Genomic DNA, 24,158 nt, shown 5'->3' with positions numbered 1-24,158 from the left:
ATTCATTTAGGACCACTTTTTAGTTATACAACACATTAATGTGAATTTTATATAAAATCATGGTGTATAAAACAGTCTCTGGACATGCTGCATCACAGACACTAATATTTTAACAATTTATAAAAAAAAAAGATAAATTTCTGGCCTTCGGATGTTAGGCATGGAGATTGCGATCTTGAATTTCGTGAGTATTACATCGCCTTGTAAACGTTTATTACTACCATTCTTGAGTCTCCCCAAACAATTTGATATAGCGATTGGACCCGGAAGCTGATTCACATGACGTCACACTTAACAAACGGATAAAAGGAAAAAATGCCAAAAATAAACCTTAGAAAAAAAAAAAAAAGAATGATTTATGAAGTATTGTGACACTAAACACTAAAATAATGAAGCTAAAAAAATTAGGTTCATCATTCCAAAAAACAAAACACTTATTTTATTAATCACTGTTGAAAAAGGAGTACATAAATGGAGTATTGGTATTGTAAGCGTTACAGACTAATAAATAAATAGATAGACAAATAAATAAATAAATAGCTGTAAACAAAATTCAAAACTTTATAACATGCATTAGATTATTATCCTTATTAATATTAATTACTAATAAGGATTTTTTAATAATGAAAAATATCAGCATCTAAGACTAAGGCAAAGCATAAAAAAATAAAAAATTAAGTTTTTAAAAATATACAGTATGTACATAATTATACATTCTAATATACAATAAATTTTATACAGACATTTTTAGTTCTAACTTATTTTTTAAAGTAATTATAGGTTAAAATATATACACAATCATACAATGCATATATATAACAAATCAATTTAAGTTTAAAATAACTCAATCAGTAAATGTTTCTAATGTATAATCATATACCAAAAATGGGACATTAGCTTAGAACAGGCAAGTTGACAAGTAAAAAAAACTCAGGAAATGCATGACAGTGATTTTTTTTCCCCATAAAGAAATCTGATTTATAGAAGAAGCAGCTGCGAGATAAGACCCAGCACTGAGAGCAATTATCAATTACGACTGCAATCATAGGTTGCTGCTCTGAGCTCTGATTATACAGGCTCACGCAGCTGCTTTACTGCTTCTGATTGAATTGGGCCCTCAGGCAGGAGGCGATGACTCTTACCTCTGAAGCTTCTTAATCTGTTCAGCCAGACTCTGTTTCTCACTATTCAGCAGGCTGATCTGATATTCCAGCTCCTGAACCACTTCCTGCTGCTGTTGCTGCTGTGGATGACAACAAAATGACTTTAAAGGTGGCAAATTTTAAACAAGAGCAACCCAAACCTCTAAATCCTTTTTCAGATCATAGAGCAGCATATTTAACCAAAATGTTGGATACATTAGTTCATTTTGATTATGCACAGTGAGTGTACTCATGTAAATGTATTAATTTTTCTTCCTGAATCAGATTAAGACAATCTAGTTTCAAGGAATCCAAGATAGCTAGCAATTGCCATCAATCACTTTAATTTTATTTCAAGTTAAGAATTAACCAGAATTTGGAGTTTAAAATGCCCCAATTAATCTTTTTTTCGTGGAAGTTTTCTATAAAAGGTTTACATCCATCTAGTCAAAAAACACTTTCATTAACATATATTTTATAGCATCACCTCTTTTCTTATAGTGTCTGAAATGTTTTGTTTAAGAATCTGATCTCTCTAAACCCTGTCTTTCAGACAGTCTACTCTCATTGGTCAAATGTAGGGCTGCAACAACAAATTAATTAAATTGATTAAAATCGATTACTTAAAGCGGTGGCATTGAATTTTATTATCGATTCGTTGTGTCACGCCACGCGGAGATGTTTTCATAATTAAAAAAAAAACTTTAGTTGAGCGCGGAATTAACACACTGCCTCTTTCACACACTGATGCTAGCAGAGTTTGTTGCCTCACAGACAGGACAGAGCAAAAAAAAAAAACAGCAGAGGTAATGTTAGAGGAAAGATACATGGCGAGGAAGGGAGCAACAGTAGGGTAAACACTACAGAATCCTACTTTTGTTTTGAAGTGAGGAACGTAATGTCCCTGAAGTAAAAAATTCAAACTGAGCTTTGGTGCGTTGGCTGGTGCTGAGCCAGAGAAAGACGTGTCATATTATCACAATTATGCAGTGTTTTTAACCACGAAAATCTTATTTTATGTTTTAGACATGTAAATACACACAAGTACTAGTAAAACGATACATTCAGAGTTTGTAAAGCACACAAGAAAGTCTATGGAAGTCTAACAATCCATTCAAATATAATTTGCCGATGTGTTTTATTCATATCAGATACTGTACATGTAGTGAAAGTAACAATAAAGTTCAATCTATTCTTCTCCCAGCTGGCCCGCCACTTGCTTGCATGCATTTTGGGAGTAACTGATGATTTTACGTGCTGAATCCCGTGTTCTGCTTTTATGAATGAGTAAAACATGGTAAGTAAACATGTTGATGCCTATCTCACATTATAGATAAGGATCAAGGTCTGGTGGTGGATGAGGAGGTCCCCCCATAGTTTAAAGCACTTTGAGTGTCTAGAAAAGCGCTATATAAATGTAAGGAATTATTAATTATTATTATTATTAAGATCATTTATGCAGTCTTTTAAACACTCACTTACAGGTTATTGTGAATTGGAGTATCAGGTAGTTGATAACATGATGAGCAAGCGTGTGAATAGTTCGTATTAAAACAGAAAAGCATAATAAAAGAGATACATCTGTCAAACAGCACTATTGTGGCTGCGGTGTGTCATGTGACAAACATGACGCATCACCACGGAAACATTAAGGGTGAACGTTCTAAAATAATGATCGCCTAACAAAACTCACTCAAGGGGCCTCTCTTTAAACTCACCGGTAAAAGACTTAATAACAGCAATAAAGCAGCGGTGGTATAGTTACTTTGCATCGCAAGACTAAAGACAAGTTTTTATTCACTCGCCTTTTTGGATCATTAATTTTTCAATCTTTCAAAAAAGCTACAAAAAAGCTTTTCTCACTTGATCATTTCATCTCATTTCCAGTCCAAATATCTAAAAAAATCTTAAATCAAGATTACTAGACAAGAAAAATATCATGAGAAAATAAAGTGATGCTTAAAACTTCTGTGGCGCGACGGCAGCCATTTTGCACCAGACCGCACACCACACACCAGTTGATTGGTGGAAAGGGGACAGAGTGATGAAGCCAATTATGATATGAGGATGGTTAGGAGGCCATGATAGACATAGGCCAGTGGGCAAATTTGGCCAGGATGCCGAGGTTCAACACCTCTACTCTTTTCGAAGGACATCCTGGGATAATGACCACAGAGAGTAGGGACCTCGGTTTAACGTCTCATCTGAAAGACTGCGGTTTTGGTACAGAGTTCCCTTTACTATACTGGGGCAATAGGACCCAGACAGACCGCAGGCTGAGAGCCCCTTGCTGGTCTCACTAACACCACTTCCGACGGCAACCTAGCTTTCCCATGTGGTCTCCCATCCAGGTACTGACCAGGCGCAGCCCTGCTTAGCTTCAGCAGGCGGACATGTAAGAGTCTCAGAGAGCTAGCTGCCAGTGTGTAAAGTATTATTTCTCAAAAAACAGCATCTTTTTATTATGTCAGTCAAACTCTTTTAGATATGAGGTACAACAACTGAGATTTATGGTCAAAAAAGAAAATATTTGAGGGCCACACACTGACATTATGCATATTTCATTCAATAGTAGTAGTTTTGTGCAGAAAATAAGACTGCAAGACTCTTTTCAGGCATTTCAGAATCACTTCTTTGTGTTTAAAGAATGAACTAATTAATTAACTCAGAACTACCTGTATGACCTCAGCTTGCTGCATGGGTTCCTGGGTGAAATAGTCTCCTGGCAAGTCACTCGGTTCAACACTGACCGCCACATCTGTGGTGTCACGATGCAATGGCAGGCTGTTCCCACAGTTTCTGTAAAGCTGCAGCAGATCTGGAGGTTTGGGAATGTTTAGACCAACGTCATCCCACAACTCGAAATCCTGCAGGAATAAAAATGATGAATAACATACAATTAAAGCACTACAGTGTATAAAGCAATCAAATAAATGAATAATATAACAGCATAGCAGTTTACCTGATCATCGTTTTCATCTGAGAATGTGATGGACGTTAACTTGTATTCGTTTTTCAATAAATATTCATTAACTAAAAAATTTAAGGCTCTCTTTTCAAGAGGGCGAATAGGCTCCTGGGGGGAAGAAAATATAATGAAATTAAAAAATGAAGTGATTGCACTGATATTCGAAGTAGTTGTTCACTATCAATTTGTTTAGTTTGATAATACAATTGTAACAATAAAGGTAACCTGAGTTTCAGGACTGGATTTGTAATTTTTTCTCTCTTGAGAGGCAATCTCGCATTCTACAGAGAAAAAAGAAACAGAGAAAGAGAAACGAGTGAGCTGAAATTTGATTTACGGTCAACATTACAAAACTGCCTTCAGGAATGAGAGCAGCTCCTATAGCAGAAAGGACTGAAGTGTGTAAAAGTTGAAAGTACGCCACCTGCAGCCTGAGTCAAGTTGGCACGAAGAGCCTGAATGGTCTCCTTGGCTTTCCGCAGTTCAAACTCCAGAACTGGACCAGGGGGAAGTGGGTCACACACAAACAGGCATCCAACCAAGAGAGGGAACAAAGAAACAACAAAAAAGGGGGGAAAAAGAACAAAGGATGGCCATGAAAAACAAAAACAAAATAAATAAAAGAAAAGAAAAAAGTAAGAAAAGAAAAAACAACAACTTTCGTAAGAAGCTGAGGCAGAACCAAAACAGGGACATGCACACTATGGATCTAATGAACACATGCAGCAGAGGTTGCTGGAGGAGCTGCCAGATAATGGGAATATTTATATACACTGGCGTTCCTTTGTTTTTTTTGTTTTTTTTGCAAAATCAACTAATTGCTGTCTGACCAGAGATTTAGAGCAATGTTTTTGTTTTCGATGACAAGTAAAAAAAATTAAAATAAACAAAAAAAAAAAATGTACAAATTTTCTGAATCTTCAGTTATCTTTTGGGTTATAAAACTGAAGTGTGTAATTTCCGTGCCACTAAGATCATCAAATATAATTGGAAAAAAACAACAATTGTGATAAAATTCAAATTTAACAGTGTATTTTCCATTTTGTGGCCATTGTTTGCATGTGTCCATAGCTCACAACCATAGAGTGTCAAAAAAAAAAAATTGATAGCACCACAAACACTAAGCGTTTTTTCAGCTGATTCAGCCTTCAAATGCCATACTTAAGCCATCTTTTAAACACATAGTGTATCCTAGTACTGTACTCGTAAATGTCAATGTTGCCGAACTATTGTTGTTGCTATAGATTTTAGTTCTTCTTCAGTCTGCCAGGCTCTAGTCAATTCTCATAGAGCACTGATGCTAGAAAACTGCCATGAAATTGCTTGAGCATCTTCTGTGTGAATGCAAACATGCGTTCAATACCTGGATGGGGACTTTTGGGTTTAGTCCCCACTTGGGGTCCATACTTCATACCTAGCTTAAATGATCTAGGATGATTTTGGCAGATCCTGGATCTTTTAATCTTGATAACTGATCTCTGGCTAATTTGGTTTTCCAAACAAGTTTACGAATCATATTAAAATGTCTGGATGAACTGATCTGAGATCCCTTTGTGTGTTGTGAAGGACAGACCCTGTGAATTTTTTTTTTAATTTATTTACTTAAAAAAAAATATTTTTTTTTTTACTATTTTCCCAAGTGTATATAACTACTTCTGTAAGAAAATGTTAGCATTTGGTACATACTTTCACTATTACCTTTGCTTGAAAAGTCAATCTAATCCTGTTTTTATAAAATAAGCCTAATCCCGAGCAGGTTTGAGCTACCAGAACTGTTTCTATGACAAGAACTCTTGGATAAGTTTTTAAGAACGAAACGATCCTGGATCGTGTCAAATAGTCAATAACCAAATCCAGCTAATTGAGTAATCCACGTACGAAGAACGGACCCTTAGAATGCCAATCAACATTTCACGACGACAAAATCTGTAAACTGTAATGAAGCAGAGCCCAGGGAACTCCTCCTATCAATTTTTGGTAGGCTAGCATTTTTGATGTCTACATAACATGTATAATCTTGATATCACGTATCTTTACAAAATTTATCTGAATGCATAAACAGATTCCAAAACTTCTGAGTGAAAGTCACTTTAAATGGCATCCTAAACCCAAGCAGTTTTCCTCTTTCATTAAGTAATGCCCTTTTGACTGTTTGGAAGATGTTTGCTGTGGAGCTCACCTTCACAAGGGCTCTGCAAATATTCCGAAAGACCACAGGAGGTGGCATGAAGTGCTAACGAGCACCTCTCTGAGAGTTTAGATGCTAATTGCCATTTTGGAATTGGACCCAAGTTTCTTTTCCACCAAAAGTTACACACTTCAGTTTAAAACAGAACTAATTGGTCTCTCTAAGAAAACGTTCCATGTTTTCTAAAAAAAAAAAAAAGACTAACACCTAACAAGAAACATCACGACTGTTTACTGTGACATGTTAACAAACCAAATCTATACAGACATAAACCATAAATACACAAAAAATCTAAATCACTATGCTGTTTGCATTTGGTATTCAATAGGGAAGGGATTAATGCAAAACCCTGCAGCAATCCTGCTTTTGTGGACCTGATAGGTGAGTTCTAACAGTGACTGTGTCTCATTCCGTTCCCTAGTACTCTAGATTTTGATAGACATTGCTATATTACAATTTTGGGATTAAAAATGTTTCTGATGCACTGGGGGGTGGAGGAGGTCAACAATCATGAAACCGATGGTTCAATTCTTGGATCAATCTTGCTATAAACAACGCAAAAAAACTTTCTTCCGGAATCCCTAAGACAGTTGATTCTCGCTGATGCATTCTGGGAATTTCAAGAGAGCAAATGCTTTAGTTTCCTGGAATGATTGCGTTCATGGGTCAGTCCTAGAAATCTTTGGGCAATGTTGAACTAAGGAACGGACTGAGACACACCCAGACACACTGGAAACAGAAGCATGGAAAGCACAGGACGATTTGCATGACTGTGTGCTGAGGATCAGTAGGTGGGACTCCCGCAAGCTCTGCTTCCTAATGTTTTCTTGAACCCTGGCACATTTACCTGAACAGGGCCAAAAAAAAGGGAAAGTAAAAAATATCAATGAAAAGAAATGCTTAGAGAAAGCAGAGCTCAAAAGGGACACCTATACTTCTGATCAGCAGAGCACAGAATGCAAGTTTAACAAATGGAAAAATGGAAAAAGCAAACAAATAAAGAAATAAAAGTGGCAAAGGTGCTGGCCTGGATGGTTTGTGGTCCAGTATTGGAAAGAGAAATACTGGAATAGAGACCCATCAGACAGCCAATAAACCCCAGGTCAGACAGCCAGGGCTGGGGTTTACATTTTGGAGAAGATGCCCAATTTTGGGGTACAAGTGTGACATTTCTTAGCAAACTTAATCTGCTGCACGGTTCCTTAGGCTGTATACTTACCTGGAATTTGCTTTCAATAAAAATGACACTCATAACAAGCATACAACCTTTAAAGTTGAATTTGCTTCACTGCTTATTTACTAATAAATGTAATAATAATTTGCTGGTTTACACCAATGATGGAACTAAAACATGTTTTTTTTATTTTATTTATATTTACAGTGGTCTCTCGCTATAACACAGTTCACCTTTTGCGTTTTTTTTGTATTTTCTATTTTATTGTTATTTTTTTTTATACAGCGCATTGTGTTCTGCATCCTGATTGGCTGTAGACCATTGTCAATCAATCTCCTTCATGTCTGCTGTACAGTACAGAATGCGTTCAGCTTTCCAAATTAACAAAAAACTTCGATCACCAACAGTGTGAGGATCTAACAAGGATGCTAAAAAGGTTGTAACCGTCCGCAGCAGAACAGCGTAAGGGGGGTGGGTTGCACACCAGATGCGCTGTGCCACGCAGCAACATGCATCTTAGAATTGTAAACATAGGTTTATATCAGCATATGCACTAGGCATGGAACGATAACAGTTTTCAAGGAATACCGTTTTCAAAGTTTGGAAAAGTCAAGGTTTTAAAACCAAAACAAAATTTCTGTGATACCATTCTTAAGGTATGTGTACGATTTTTTTATTTACATTTTTTTGTTTGTTTTCTTTAGGACATCAGTATCTCCAGCAGAAAAGATATACAAAAATAGCATTTTAAATTGTAAAGAAATCTGTGTTTTTGAAACTAATGAAGACAGCAGAAGTCAATTCATTTTCATTATTTAGCCTGACATGTTTACTGCTCCAAAATATTTTAAATCTTTTACAAAATAAAATATATTGTGTTCAAAGGGCAAAAAAAGTTTTTGTTTTTTACCCAGACATTAAAAAGAATATATTTTAGAGCAGTAATCACAATAACGTGAAACCGTGATATTTTTATCCAAGGTTATCATATCGTCAGAATCTTATATCGGCCCATGCCTAGTACGCACAGCTGCGCTGCAAGTCGGCGGCTGTCTGCAGTGACCAACTACGACTCAGGATAGTGTTCGTATATCTGCCGCGCCACAAAGCGATATCTGAATAATTTTTTTCATTTTAAATATCATGCGAATTAGATGTCTGCATTACCGAGACTGTACCACGAGACCAGATCAGATTTTTCTGCACCGCAGGAATAAATTTGAGAATAAAACGCAGTAGGTGTAATATGAACGGGAGCGCGCGGTCTAACAATATAGCACTCCTGAGGAAGAGGGAGAGGGAGAGAGGGAGACAGCGAGAGAGCATATCCGCTCTCTCCCTCTCTCTACTGTGTGTATGTGTGTGAATGAGAGAGCGTACACATCCACCGTGTGTGCCGCTTGTTATAAGCTGTCTGGACTCCGTAGCATCCAGCTGGGTGTTTTTTGGGAGGCCTATTTAATCACTGTACATTTTACATTCTTTCTAGGTCTAATATGTACCTGCCATGTGTATAGAAAGAATGCTGATATGCTATCTGAAACACAATCTGTAGTTAGCAGATATATTGAGTGGGTTTGTAGATCTGAATTTGAATAAGTCAGTGCCTCACCAGCCACAAACCTCACTGCAAGTCACTGTTTAAGACGGCACTCGTGTCTTATCACAAAGGGCCAAACAAAACTGACATCTCTCTTTTTCGGTAGTACCCAATTTTAACGTGAGATTTTGGAAAACAAATCTAAATTTAGCGTGAACGGTCAGGTTGGGTAGAAAATGGGGTGGGTTGGGAAGTAGGTGAACAAAGGCCTATACAGTATAGCAGGAGCGGTCAGGTGCGGAATAAAACCTGGCGGGAGCGGGACTAAAAATTCAGTCCCACGCAGATCTCTAATGCGAATGATTGCGTCCGGTGTGTGTTAATTCCAACTGTCATGTGCGCGCCGCATCAGATGTATGACCCCCTTAAGGATGGAGTCTACTTTAGTTTTGTGGATCAGTGACTGCAGGAAAAAGAACATTACGCTGGATGCCAACATCAACACAAAAGCTAAAAAGCTTTATGATCCTTTTGCTGACAGCAATGAATGTTTGCGCCTAAAACAGGTTTTGATCTTTGGTTTGATTCTATAATACTGCACTTATTTTTCTATGAAAGTTTGAACTTTGAGAGTGATTAAACAAGAGAGAAAAGTGTGACAATGTTAATGCCTGTCAGAGAAAAGTGTATAAAGTGTGTAGTGAGGGGTTTTACAGCCTTAAAACGTCTATAATAATTGTAAAAAATAAAGCAGACTACTTCGTGGATTTCTATTATTGCGGGTTATTTTTTAGAGCGTAACCCCCGCAAGTAACGAAGGACCACTGTACTGTTAAACATTCACTTTAAAAACTATTTTCTAAAACTGAAATTGAATTCAAAACAAAAAACAAACTAGGAAGATAGAATAATACAACCGGTTGAAGTAAAAAGGGTAAATTAAACTTAACAAAACTTTTACATATTTTTATGCTAAAATGTGACCATTCAAAATAAATAAATAAATAAAAAAAAAAGTTAAACAACAAATATATCTGAATAAGAGTAACATTTCATGAGCTTCAACGTTTAACGAGTAGTCAACAAATATTTGCAAATAGGGAGAGGGTAGGGGTTGTGAATTTTTGGAGGAATTATTAGTAACAGAACAAATTCTGAGCGGATTTATTTGATATACGCCAGGATAAAATGTAGGAATCTGAAGCTTGGGAAGGATTCAAGCTAATGCAGGAAAACGCTAAAATGCAGATTAATGGCAACCTAGCCAAGGAAGTTTAAAAACAGGGAAATGACAAGCGAGGAAACTTCAGAATCAGAAAACCTTTTGCTTGGAAAGAAATCGGAAAACAAGATAGTCGTTGTCAGAACAGCTCATTTAGAAAGAAACATTTAGCGTTCATGGCTATTAGTTAATCCTCCTCCTCATCATCTATAAGACCACTGATGAAGGTCAGTGAACCATACTGCTTGACCAATGTGAATTGGCATCAATCACGAATGCCAAGACACTTTGCTCATATACGGTAACACTGACCAAATCACCTCTCGTAAAACAGTTTTACACAAACCACTAATAGTTTCCAGAAAAACAGACGGTGAAGCCAATTCCTTCTCATTTTGACGTAAAAAAAATGCCACTGACTGTAACTGCTCAATTGTGTTCTTGGAAAAGCAAACTGCATTGGCAAATAGAAAATCTGGCTACTGCCAATTGGGTAATGTTTAAACTTAAATGGACTGAAGACTTCTAGTGTAAAAAAAATTGTGTTACATAAAACTGAAAGTCAAGAACACTTGCATGCTAAAAATGACTAGTCACTGTGGCTCAGGAGTGTGCGATATTGAAAAAGAGAAAAGGTCAACCTTTACTCATTAATGTCCATGAAATGTTAAGGCTTATATAATTTAGTTATTAGCTCTCTTTACATATCTCACCTTGTGTAAAAAATTAAATATTCATTAATGCTGTGCTGGATGTAATTATTTACAAAGTAACTATTATTTTAATTAAATTACTTTTCTGCTGACTTTAACTTTTAGATGATTTCATTTGCACTTGTTTTTAAGCACTAAGAGCATTCAAACACAGTATTTAATTGAAAATAATTATAAAATAAGTCTTTGCAGTGTTATTTTAAATTTGTTTTTTTTTTTCAATTTCTGTAACTGAAAACGATTTGACTAAGTTTAAAACCATAAAGCACTGTTTATTTTACCCTTATATTTGCATATTACACTACATGCATGATTTGTTCCCCTACAAAATCATGCCAATCAATTGAAAATGCATACATTCTTTCCAAATAGGGCTATTAAACTCATCTGGTCAAATTGTATGAAAGGGTTTCTACAGGTTTCATCAAATCAAATTTAAGACTAAGACCTTTTTAAGACCACTATGAACGAAATTTCAGATTTTTTCTAATGGCTCAGTTAAAACATAATTCTTTTTTTTTTTTTTTTTAAACAAATGTTTTTGTAAGGAAGATAATTAAACCATATTAGTAAATAAATAAACTTTTGTTAAAACGTTTATTTAGATGAAATGTTAGTGAGTGGATGGGTGTTTGGGTAGCTTCACATGGACATAGGAAAATTAAGACCCGTTTAAAATTATTTAAGACCTACAACACAATATTTCAGTAAATTTAAGACTTTTTAAAGGCCTAAAATTTTTTTTTTGGAAATTTAAGACATTTTAAGACTTTAAGACCCCACGGATGCCCTGTATTTATATCGTAATAAATATTGCAGAAATATAAAATATCGGAATGTCCGATTTTCCTAATATCGTGCAGCCCTAATTTAATTATAGCTACTTTTAATGCCTTAAATACTGTCCATAAATTCAACAGTTCTAAATCAATTCAGAGGAACATAATAACAAACAGTCTATTTTAGATTAGGGCTGTGTGACATGAGCAAAAGAAACCTATCACAATTTCTTGAACAATATTGCTATTTCGATTTCATTCACGATTTTGTCACAGACAGACTGAATCTGTGTTTTCAGTGTGAATCTGAAACATATTTCAAAAGAAAAACACTTAGATCTTTATCAAAGACCTGTAACATGTCTCTAAAACAGACATAAAATAAAAATCACCTAGTAAAGCTGTAACCGGTTCTCTAAAACAGACCTATGGCAAAACAAATGTGTGCGTGTACAGTATGTGTGTGTGTGTGTGTGTGTGTGTGTGTGTGTGTATGTACCGTCAAACTCAAGTAAGGCTCCGATGTTCTGTTGTGTGTTTTGTCATGCATACATCAGAGCTTTCACATATCGAATCTTTGGCGCGCACAAGTCCATTATTTCCAATGGAGGCGTGTGGATTGCATGCACATTTAGAGAGTGGCACGCAGACAAACTTTAAATGTAACATTTCATAAAGCCGCATTGCGAGTCACGTAACAAGAACTAAGCGATCAGCTTCATTCTTTGAAGGGAATAAAAACATTTCACGATACCTCAGTCCAACACAAGACACCCAAACACCAAGTGCTTTTTCATTCTCTACATACGTAAAACTTGTATCAGAACTGCAGCAATGTTTTGCTAGGTGGTCATCCTCTGAGAAAACGGTAGATGTGCTGAACTCATCCCTGTATATGCAGGCTAGTCAGTCTCCTGTTCTTGTGCTCCATTTAGATGCGCTGCGTTATGTACGACTGGTTCAAATACCACAATGTGGGAAAATCGCGCTGTAAGGCGATTTAGAAATCGCGCATGTCCAGATCGGATTTTGATAAGATTTCAATTAATCGCAGAGCCCTACTTCAGATAATAACTCAATTTTTTTAAGTAAAGAGCATTTATCAATGACAATTTAAGGTAATTTTTCAACTAAAGAAGGTTTTATTTGTCTGACAACTGAACTTAATTGCCTAAAAAACAATTAACTATTTTTAAAGTTTATGCCAAAATATGATATGTATGAAATATGGTGTCATTCATTTGAAACATTTTGTTTCGATACATACATTGTTTAAAATATAAGTGTTAAATTTTTTTTTAAACTAAATTAAAGGGTTCTGTTTGATTAAATTGTAAAAATTGTATTCATTTATATTATTTTATATAAAGAGTTTTATTTTTATATTAAAAGCTTTGGGATTCATGTGGATTTTTATTATTTAGTCAAGTAATTAAATTATTAACCAGGTAAATAAGCTACTTTGCAGACAAAGCAATATAAAAAGTAATTTAAATACAATTCCAATGATTTAATAAGTAATTATTTGTTATTTACTTTTTGGAAGCAACTTTTCAACATTGTTACTGGTAAATTGACACAAAAATAACGATAACTATTGGCTAAGATTGGCAATGAAAATTTGGAAAAGTAATTCGATCGTCATTTTATAGATTTATAATTGCATTTATAGATTTATAATTTGTAGAGAATGAATAAATCACACACTCCCACTGTGCCTGAAAAATAAAATATAGCAGCGAACCGCAAAAACCACAAACAACTCTGATATGTCCTTTCAATTTCTGTGAATCAGTATGTTAATTTTGACACCTTTGTCAGACACTTGAGAATTAAACACACAACCTGTACGCTTGACCAGCAGGACAGGAATATATTATATACACGTACTGTATAAAGCAAGATTGTATTTTACCTGCAACTCTTTCATCTGACTCCCTGTTGCCATCATCTGAATAACGTGCAAAATCCAAGGAGTCCAACGTGCTGATACTGCCAGCTCGATCTGTAAACAAACACACCAAAACAAAGGGTGTAAAATTCAATGCTTCTTGTCCAACTTTAAGGTTTTATTTTATAGACATTTCTAGAAATTAGACAGAAAACTAACCTATCATTTATTGTAAGTAGTATTTAGATTTGCAAACTAAAGTTGTCAGAATCTATAAACAATAGGCTGTAAATTAGCCAAAAACCTTCCAGACACACGGATGTCTCGGTCTAACTGCATTGCTGTAAGGAAGATATACAAGTATTGCCAACATCAAGTCCCCCCTCGTGGACAACCAGATATGTTCATGCCAACGATTGTACAATGTTGTGTACACTGGCAAGATAGCATATTATTCTGGGACAAACCACATTTATTTAGCCATTTTAGATGGGAGCATATAATAATGGTGTTTAGGAATCCTGCTATTTGTCTATTCCACAATATTTGCAGATTTTGAAATGGGCCATGTCATAAGAAATCAATCAATCAATCTGGGAAAACATTCCGTGTAACCCAAAACTAAAGGACAACTTGTGGTAATGATCAACTCTCTAAGACGTAATTAGGGCTTCTTAACTTTCCGATGCAGAAAACAGGCAGATATAGTGGAATCCAGTCATAATAATGGAATTAGCTGCATAGTACTTAATGTTGCAGAATCTGGCACATTTTCAGATGAATAAAACACAAGAATGAATGTATACTTAAGAGTCGCATTAAATTAAAATAAAGTTTTTAGATGTTAGTATCAGTAGTATTCGTTTATAGGATGTGTATAAGCTAGTGTGCTCCAAAACAGTGACAAAATTTACATTTAGAAGATATAAAACTGATATAAGCATGTACAGCTTGTAGTTTGTCACTTCCGCCCAAACGGATCAATGATTTTATTTACGTTACCTCACACTACAGTTTCTCATAACATCATAGCCAATCAAATGCTATCTAGTATCTGACATGCGCCACCCCTTCAAGACGATTCTCATTTGATGCCATAGATATTTACACTAGATAATCGCATACGGACCCTGAGCATGCGTCAATAGCACTGCCACATTTGTACAGTGCTCCCAGGACAAATGTCATTCAACTGCACTAGTCAAGAGTAAAGCCAATATGAAGATGCTGGACTGTAGTGCTGTGTACGGGTGTAGTAACGGGCAAATAAAGAAAACAATGAACAAAGTCATCACATTTCATAGGTAAGATTTAGATTTTTACGTTTAGATTTTAAGTTATGAACTTTTGTGCTAAACAAATACCGTTATTGATGATAATATAGTCACTTACGGCATTCACCATAAGACAAAGTAGCACCAACTTGCACAAAATATTAGGCTTATCCTAGTTTTGTTGAATAAAATAAGCACATAATGAAAAAGAAATATGAAAACAAGACTCTGCGGTGCTAGAAATTAGTATTATTGTACTAAGTGAATAAGTCGTTCATAACGGAGATTCATAATCATTAACAAACAGATCTCTCCCTCTGTTAGAATAGAAGCGATAGCGGGAGAGAGGTGTGTTTCAGGACACGGATTAGATCAAATTTAACAGGGAGGGACGATAATACATTGCCATAAACACAAACACTTGCTCTTTGTCAGGAATGTCTGTGTGATCAATTATCCATCGATGCAGAAAAGTGATGTAAAATTATCATTTTCATTCATTCATTTTTATTTCGGCTTAGTCCCTTTGTTAATCCAGGGTCGCCACAGTGGAAAGAGCCGCCAACTTATCCAGCACAGTGGACGCCCTTCCAGCTGCAACCCATCTCTGAGAAACATCCATACACACTCATACACTACAGACAATTTAGTCTACCCAATTCACCTTTACTGCATGTCTTTGGACTATGGGGAAACGGAAGCAGGCGAAGGAAACCCACGCGAATGTGGGGAGAACATGCAAACTACACACAGAAATGCCAACTGACTCAGCCGAGGCTCGAACCAGCGACCTTCTTGCTGTGAGGTGACAGCACTACCTACTGCGCCTATCATTTTCATAATTGAAAAAAATATTTGCATACTGACCACTGGGGAAAACTCCCGATCAACGATACATGTATTTATGTGTATATATTTCTCTGGCTCTGGATGGCCAGTCCTCCACTGCACCTTGGTCCTGCATTCATTTTAAAGAAGCGCTAACCTGTACTGAAATGGCGGCTCTATTGACGCATTCCTTATAATAGACAACAAGGTAGGCGACATCTAATGTAAATATCTATGATTTGAACCACTTAAGCTCAACCACTCTCACTGGCAGAGCTGTGATAAAACAAAACAATATTGGCTGTTTTTTTTAAAGGGGTGGAGCTACACTATGTCCCACCCACTCTCAGTGTTTCGGTTGAGATAACGTCAAACATCGAATAAAACCGCATAATTCAAAGCACCTAACCAGACCTTTAAATCATGATATCGTGGACTACAACCTATGAATATTGCAAGTATATACAATCGACAATCTGTCAAAATTAAAGTTGGCTTAATTTTTAAAAATGCATTACTTTGTAAAGGTGACATTTAAATTTATAAAATAATAATTATTACTATCATTATATATTAAATATTAGTAGCAGTAGTTATTATTAGTATTGTTTTTAAAGATTAACTACAAACTTGTGCTTCTATGTTTTAATTCCAACATAAATAAAATGCTATTTGAGAAAATACGCAATAGTCACATGACATCGGAGGATCTGCAATGTGGAGTCAGGATTATAGTTGACCAAGTATTCTCATGTGCTCAACAGTTCAGAACACATGAGAGTTTTGAAGTAATTCTTTAGTTTAACCATAATAATGTGAAAGTTTATGAATTGCATGTGGTTTTTAATGCCTTTGTAAACAATTTTAATCAAGTTTAAAGCATCTGGGCACAAGGAAATATTACGTTTGTAACTTTAATAAAGATTAATTGTATTTAATTATTCATACAATAAAGACTATACTGCTTTATTGTACATTTACTTATTTTATTTCTTTATCGTCTGTATATTCGCTGTATCTCTGTTTGTATTTTGCCGCAGAATTTAAATAATGCAATGTACATTTTTTCCAATATTGTGCAGCCCTAATATGTACAGTTGAAGTCAAAATTATTGGCCCCCCTTTAATTTTTTTTTTTCTTTTTTTAAATATTTCCCAAATTATCTTTAACAGGGAAAGGAAATTTTCACAGTATATCTGATAATATATTTTCTTCTGGACAAAGTCTTATTTGTTTTATTTTGGCTAGAATAAAAGCAGTTTTTAATTTTTTAAAAAACATTAAGGTGAAAATTATTAGCCCCTTTTAGTTATATATTTTTTTCGATAGTCTACAGAACAAACCATTGTTATACAATAACTTGCCCAATTACTCTAACCTGCCTAGTAAACCTTATTAACCTACACTGAAAAAAAATTATTCAAAGATGATTCCTTTGATTTACTAAATTTTTTCCATTAAGTGGTTGTAAACAATTTATTTGGGCTGAATTTAAACAAACAAATTAAGTTGAACATTGCTCAATTTAATTTGTTTGTTTAAATTCAACACAAATAAATTGTTTGCAACAGTTTTGCAAGCAACACTATTTTCTGTGTAGTTAAGCCTTTAAATGTCACTTTAAGCTGTACAAAAGTGTCTTGAAAAACACTGTACACACAAACACGCACACGCACACACACACACACACACACGCGCACTCACGCACTCACGCACACACGCACACACGCACACACAAGCATAAAGGAAGAAAAAATAAATTGAGACAAAATAAGTTCTCATTTAAAGTTTTAAGTTATACCTACAGTCTTAGAAACCATCTTTTCTTTTAGAGATTGGTCAGGAAAAATATTCAATAATAATAATATTGATAATAATTATAACATCACCTTTTAAGGCCTCTTCAAACTTCTGTGCTCTCCTTCAAATATGCACAGCTTTACAATTACAGTCTGTATTATATTATCTTTCACTTAAGTTACTCAAGTATCACATTGACCGGAACATGTCACATGAAAGCAATAAAGCCTCAGCCTCATGTACTCAGTCCTGTGACTGCACAGCCACTTTATGTACAAGAGGAAAAACATATCCACTAATAAAAAAATACCATTACCAGGTGCTTTTTTGTATGTTTGCATTAAATCACTAGCTTGCACTCAATAGAAATGTGGTTAGGTGAAATGTCAGATATTGCGGGTAGTTAAATTAGTGAATCTTCTTATGGCAGCCATGGACAGAGAAGTATTGATGAAGGCACTGACTCGTCTCAGTTTCTCTCTCTAGGCGTGACTTGAATGACAATGCCGATATCTGACTTGCCATGAAGCGGTGCTGAATAGACGTCTTGTCAAACTGGTTGACAGGGAGGGGTTGGTGGTTTCGTAAGCTTAACCTACAGCTAAAGGCAAAAATTATTAGCCCTCCTTTGACATTTTAATTCTTTAAGTGCTGTTTAACAAAGAATATTTATTTTGTTTTTGCCATAATGGCTGTACACAATATTTACTAGTTTTTTTTGCAAGATACCAGTTTTCGGCTTAAATTGCAATTTAAAGGCTTACCTATCTGTTAATTAGGTTAACCAATCAAGTTCAATTAATTAAGCAAGTTACTGCACAACAGTTTGTTCAAAAATCTGAAAGAAACAAAATCTTAAAGGGGCTAATAATATTATTGACTGATTTTTAAGTAAAAAATCGTATGTCTAAGCAAAATGCTAGCAGGCATCTGTAACTCTGCTCGCGCTCTGCCTCTTTACCCTTGTTTGGGATCCCCCTGGTCGGCGTGAACAAAATGGTGTTTGGCCACGCCTACTTGTAGCTTCTTTTGCGTTTTTTTAGAAACCTATAGGTGACATCACGGATACAACGTCCATATCTTTTACAGTCTATGATTTCACCCCTACTCTTTTGTTTGTAATGGTTTGCTCCGCCCTTATTGGACTTAAGTTATTTTACGATATGGAAAAGTGACAGAAAGATGGAGCAACACAGTCTTTTGACCAGAGTTTATTTTTCATGCTGTTTGAAAATTCAGTAAACATCTTTAAATGGAAAGAATTTATTGCCTGACTGATTTTATAAATCTGATAGTACAGTTGAAGTCAGAATTATTTTAACCTTAAAATGTTTTTTTTTATTTTATTTAAAACCGCTTTTATTCTAGTCAAAATAAAACAAATCAGACTTTCTCCAGAAGAAAAAATATTATCAGACATACTATAAAAATGTCCTTGCTTTGTTAAACATCATTTAGGAAATATTTAAATGAGAAAAAAAAAAATTCAACGGAGGGCTAATAATTCTGACTTTAGCTGTACATGTGTGTATAGATTAAAGGGATTGATCAAAAATCTGTCCTTAAAACTTCATACTGTATGAGATCCAGACACTAAAAATCTTTTTTCATTTTTCTACGTTACCTAAACATGCCCGAAGCATGCTAGCTTATGCCTAGCCTACGGCTCCAACAACAACTACCAATTTATTAAGCACACCCACATCCAAAGATATACCTTTCTGTACATTATTTAGACAAACATTTGACAAGCAACAAAGATTACTCCCAGTGAAGTGTGTGTACTCTCAGTGAACACACAATACTTCACATCTCCTATCAGAATTTGTCTAGTCAGTGTTCTGAATTAGCAATAACAGCTACTGTAACACTAGCAGCTCTGGAATCTGAGGGAGTATTAAACACTAAAGCTATACCAGAAAACATGGCTTGGAGAGAAAGAAGGCTTTTGTTCTCAGGGCTAAAAAAAAAAATTCAATAAATTAAGCATTAACTACAACGCAAACTGCCATAATAATTAAAATGCAGAGGCTTGTGTCCACACCCTTTTGGAAAGGTGTATAACAATAAACCTGATCAATCTAATGTTCAGAGTTTTGTTGGCTCCATTTCTCACTTATCCAGTGTGTTTTTTTCATGGCATTGCATGTGTGCTCCATCATTTTCACCTCTCTTTCTGAAAATGAGAATTCTACCCTAGCGGGATATGCTTTCCAAACAGCTTTGGCATTATATTTTTCTGCTTTCTCATGCTTCAGCTACTAGAATACAACACAAATCTAACAACCTATGTTTTTTTTTTTTTTTTATAAATAGTATAAAATTTCATAATAGTAAAAAAAGGGGAATAATAATAACATTACAATTGAAAAGCACAGATACAAAAAAATAAATAAACTATATATTAAAAGACAACTACATAAAAGATCCTCCACCCCTGTCACCGCAGCAAACCACTCTGGAAAAATACACACGACCCCGTTTACACTAATATGTCTTAGTTTTAAAATGGCATTTTAGAACGAAAACGATCCATGCCCACACTGGAGTTTCATCTAGTATTTCTGAAAAGCTCTCCTTCCACATAAAGCTGAAAACACACATCACGCGACCACACACACACTCAAACACTGTCATGCGCTGCAGCATCTGAGCTCCAGCAGTCAGCCTAGAGAGCAGTGCATGAAGGACAATTTATCAAGAATGTGTCGCTGGATCGCGTCTTACTATAGTTGTTAAAGGTGATATTTAATTAATCTTGTCTCTATCTAATAACTCTATGAATGAATCTATCAGATAACGTGGCACAGCATCACTACACTGCTTCAATTTTTTGCTTTCACACTTGTACTTAGTAATTTTAGCAAAAACCTCAGATACTGTTGGTTGTGCACCTTTTTTACCAACCAAGTTTGTCGACGTCATTATAACGACACAGATCACTCTGCCCTATTCATGCCAGAGTCCTGCGGAAAAAGTGATTGACAGGTGGTAATTTGTGTGTAACTAAAACAAAGACCATGCGGGTCAGGTAGTTGAAACGATAGGCTACAAATAATTAATTCGTTATGAATTAATTCATTATTCATAAACTATTAATTCACCACCACCTACGACGACGATGTCATCTTCCATCGCGATGTTTCACATTAGACGTCGCACGATGCCTAATTGGTCGACATCGCCCAACCCTAGTAAATATTCAAAAGAACATAATATAATATCTTTAAGGGTCGTTTTTCAGTCCTTTTTAAGTCAACAGTATGCATTCTAACTTTTTAACTTCTCACATGTCATGCAATTTAAAATTTACTTTACATTTAACCAAAAAAAATTGCACCATTTTTTATTGGTGCAGCTGAACAAGAAAATGTAAACAAACACACGTGTGCTACAGTCAGCTGTTTATTGGACAGAAATCGTGTGCTTCCATGCCATGGTGACTGTCGTGCAACTATCAGCTGGCTCTTAGAAGGACTGCCTCTGACACATTCTTACATTTACATTCAGCAGATGCTTTTGTCCAAAGTCAGCAATTCAACAAGAAGAGGCAATACACACCAGAAGTGCTAATTAGGAACGGTTTAAAAAAAATTAAGTCATAGAGGGGATGTTGTCTTTTTTATAGAGAGAAGAGCGTTTCTTATATACAGAGAGAAGGGCGTTTCAATAGGTGGTTAGTCAAACCTGACTTTTCACTCTTTTCACACTTAAAAGCAATGTTTTTATTGTCTGTTTTAAAGATATAGATTGTAATACAGTATCTGGTGCAAATTTGCAAACCTATATATAAAATTTTAGAGAGATGAAAGAGTGTGTTGTCTACAAGTGGTTTGTCAAGCAAGCCCACTTACTTAAGTGAGGCACACTTAAAATGCATAATGTTTTGAGGTTGTTGTTATGTGGTGTAGTGGGAGGAGAAAGAGGGCTGTAGCTCTGACCGTTCCCATATCATGAATTTTGCTCACACAAGTTTTTATTTGAAATGTAGACACGTGCAAAAGAGAGCAACGCAGACATGCAGTTATTTTAGAAATAACATTTCAGTTATATCGCGAGACTAGTTACCTCAACAAAAATGCAGAACAGCCAAACGCCTTTTTTCTTTTATTCACGAGCAAAACGTTTTTCAGAGCTAAAGCTAGGGTAGACTGGGGTTTGTTAGTGTTGGTTCATTGAAGATCATGGCTGATGACACATTTGCAGTCGTCGGGATCCTGCTTATGGCAGACACCACTTGTGCACCATTCAAACTACAGGATCCCGATGACTCAAATGGTGTTGGGCTTTCTGCAAATGTGTCAGATCGAGGTCGAATCATAACCACATTTTAAACGAACCATACAAAGTTCATTTGGAAATGGCAGCCTCTTCAGTTGGGTCTCGGTCCATTTGTTTAGTCCGATTGCTGTATTCACATCTACCCAAAAGATCAGCACAAATGGGGAAAACAAACTTGAGTTTGAGAATACATGTTTAGTTTGATTCTAGTGCATATTAGGCAGCAAATCACTGCAGGTCTAGTAAGAACGAGCACATTTTTATATAGAATTGTGACCATGGAAATTGAGATTTATGCATTATATGAAAGTTGAATAAATACAATATCCATTGATGTATGGCTTGTTAGATAGGAGTATAATAATAATACTGACTAAAATATCATATATAATATATAACTAAAAATATATAATACATAACTAAAATTTAGAGAGTTCCAAAAACATCAAAACACTGAGAAAAATCCTTTAAAAGTTGTCCTAAATAAATTAGTGCTTCATTTGAGCCAGATCTTGCCGGACCCTGTTCCAGAAAATGTCAGATATTTGTGTTTTGTGTTAGACATTTGGCATTAACTTGAGGGTGGTGAATAGCTATGTGTGTGTATGTATGTATGTATGTATGTGTGTGTGTGTGTGTGTCTATGTAGATAGAGAATGTGAATTAGTGCAAGCGAAGGCTGCACGCACACACATGGCGGTAGGCATGCGCAAGTTAAAGCAAAAGTCACGTTTAAGGCATCTATTGGCCATCAACAATATTTTCAGCCAATCTGCTTTCTCATGTTTACAACCACTCTCATTGGTTGGTGATTGTTTTGTGCGCAGTGAGCAGTGAAAATAATAAACGGCATAGTGGCCTACCTAAATAATATTTGTATTTTCAAAATAGCAAAGAAGCAGTAAAGCATATTTTCATCCTTTAAAACCACAAGTAAATCTGATAATGAGCCTGATCAAAAGAGATCTTGAGAAGATGAAACTGCGTGAATGGATCAGGATAGCGTGAGACAGAAGCAATCTCAAGTCAGCCAAAAAACATAACAGAGGAGGTCACTGTGATTAGGCACGGTATAAGATTCTGACGTTATGATAACCTTGGATAAAAATATCACGGTATCAGGGTACTGCTCTAAAATATATTCTTTTTAAATGTCTGGGTAAAAAAAAAAAACACATTTTTCCCCTTTGAAAACAATATATTTTATTTTTTTTAAATATTTAAAATATTTTGGAGCAGTAAACATGTCCGGCTAAATAATGAAAATGAATCAATAACTTCTGTTGTCTTTATTAGTTTCAAAAACACAGATTTCTTTACAATTTAAAACGGCATCTTTAGATATCTTTTTCTGCTGGGGATACTGTTGTCCTAAAAAACCAAAAAAAGTAAATAAAAATAAAAAATCTTACCTTACACATACCTTAGGAATGGTATTAAAGAAAATGTTGGCGGTTTTAAAACCTTGACTTTTCCAAACCGTGGTATACCTTGAAAATGGTTATCGTCCCATGCCTAGCTGTGATTAGACAGAGTGAGTAGTTTAATTTTTTTTTTTCACTTGGCATGTAATTGTGAAGTGAACTGAATGGTGATTGTTCATATGATTGTTCATTTGTAGCTACATGTTTTTATCATCCATGACTGACCTATAAGGTTATATGGCACAGAATAATTAAAGACCGTTCAGAAACGTGATGCTCTTTTTTTGCGCTTTCACTGTTTAATGATGTCATGTTCCAGGAAACCTGAAATTCTTTGGTGGGCATCAGTCATGTTAACGTTTATTCCCTGGTTTTGTTCAGAGAATTATTACATTTACAAATTAAGCACTGAACTAAATTATTAGCAATGCATATTACTATAACAATTAGGTGTTAATAGCCTAGTGGTACTGTGCGCTGACGTATAGCACAGAAGAGCTCACGGCGACCCGAGTTCAATTCCTGGCTCGGGGTCCTTTGCCGATCCTTCCCCTCTCTCTGCTCCCAATGCTTTCCTGTCTAAAATCTCTACTGTCCTATATCCTCACAAAGATGAATACTCCTAAAAAATAATTATTAAAAAAAATATATATATATTTAATAATCAATTGATTTTTGGCATGAAAGAAAAACCAATAATTTTGACCCCTCCGATGTATTTTTAGGCATTTCCAAAATATACGGTGCATCAAACGATTTTGTGGTCCAATTATGAGGCTGTATGAGGCCTAATGGTGTATTCAGATCTGTTTGGTGCGTGTCACATGGGAGCAAATGAATAGTGTGGGGGAAGGTGGGGAAACAGTCAATTGTGTGGCGGCACAAGACTTTGAAGAATATCTGACAGCTGTGCCACAAAAACTGATCCAATTA

General features: G+C 35.4%; 1 protein-coding gene across 8 annotated transcripts in view; it reads right to left on the bottom strand.

The window, feature by feature from the left end:
• The window catches only part of relch (RAB11 binding and LisH domain, coiled-coil and HEAT repeat containing), a 99,110-nt gene that overhangs the window by 67,907 nt on the left and 7,045 nt on the right, over window positions 1–24,158 (bottom strand). For 5 of the 8 annotated variants that reach the window (XM_056450372.1, XM_056450373.1, XM_056450374.1 and 2 more), the window contains 6 exons: window positions 13,642–13,731; window positions 4,535–4,606; window positions 4,336–4,391; window positions 4,105–4,218; window positions 3,818–4,009; window positions 1,143–1,243 (listed from right to left, as the gene is read on the bottom strand). In XM_056450372.1, coding sequence (XP_056306347.1) covers window positions 1,143–1,243; window positions 3,818–4,009; window positions 4,105–4,218; window positions 4,336–4,391; window positions 4,535–4,606; window positions 13,642–13,731 — 625 coding nt within the window. The remainder of the gene's footprint in view (window positions 1–1,142; window positions 1,244–3,817; window positions 4,010–4,104; window positions 4,219–4,335; window positions 4,392–4,534; window positions 4,607–13,641; window positions 13,732–24,158) is intronic. The other 3 variants (XM_056450378.1, XM_056450377.1, XM_056450379.1) reach the window with 2 other exon arrangements.

Source organism: Danio aesculapii, chromosome 24 (genome assembly GCF_903798145.1).
Source record: "Danio aesculapii chromosome 24, fDanAes4.1, whole genome shotgun sequence".
Lineage (NCBI taxonomy): Eukaryota > Metazoa > Chordata > Actinopteri > Cypriniformes > Danionidae > Danio > Danio aesculapii.
The sequence above is the reverse complement of the archived record's forward strand: the minus strand, read 5'-3'. Positions and strand labels throughout refer to the sequence as shown.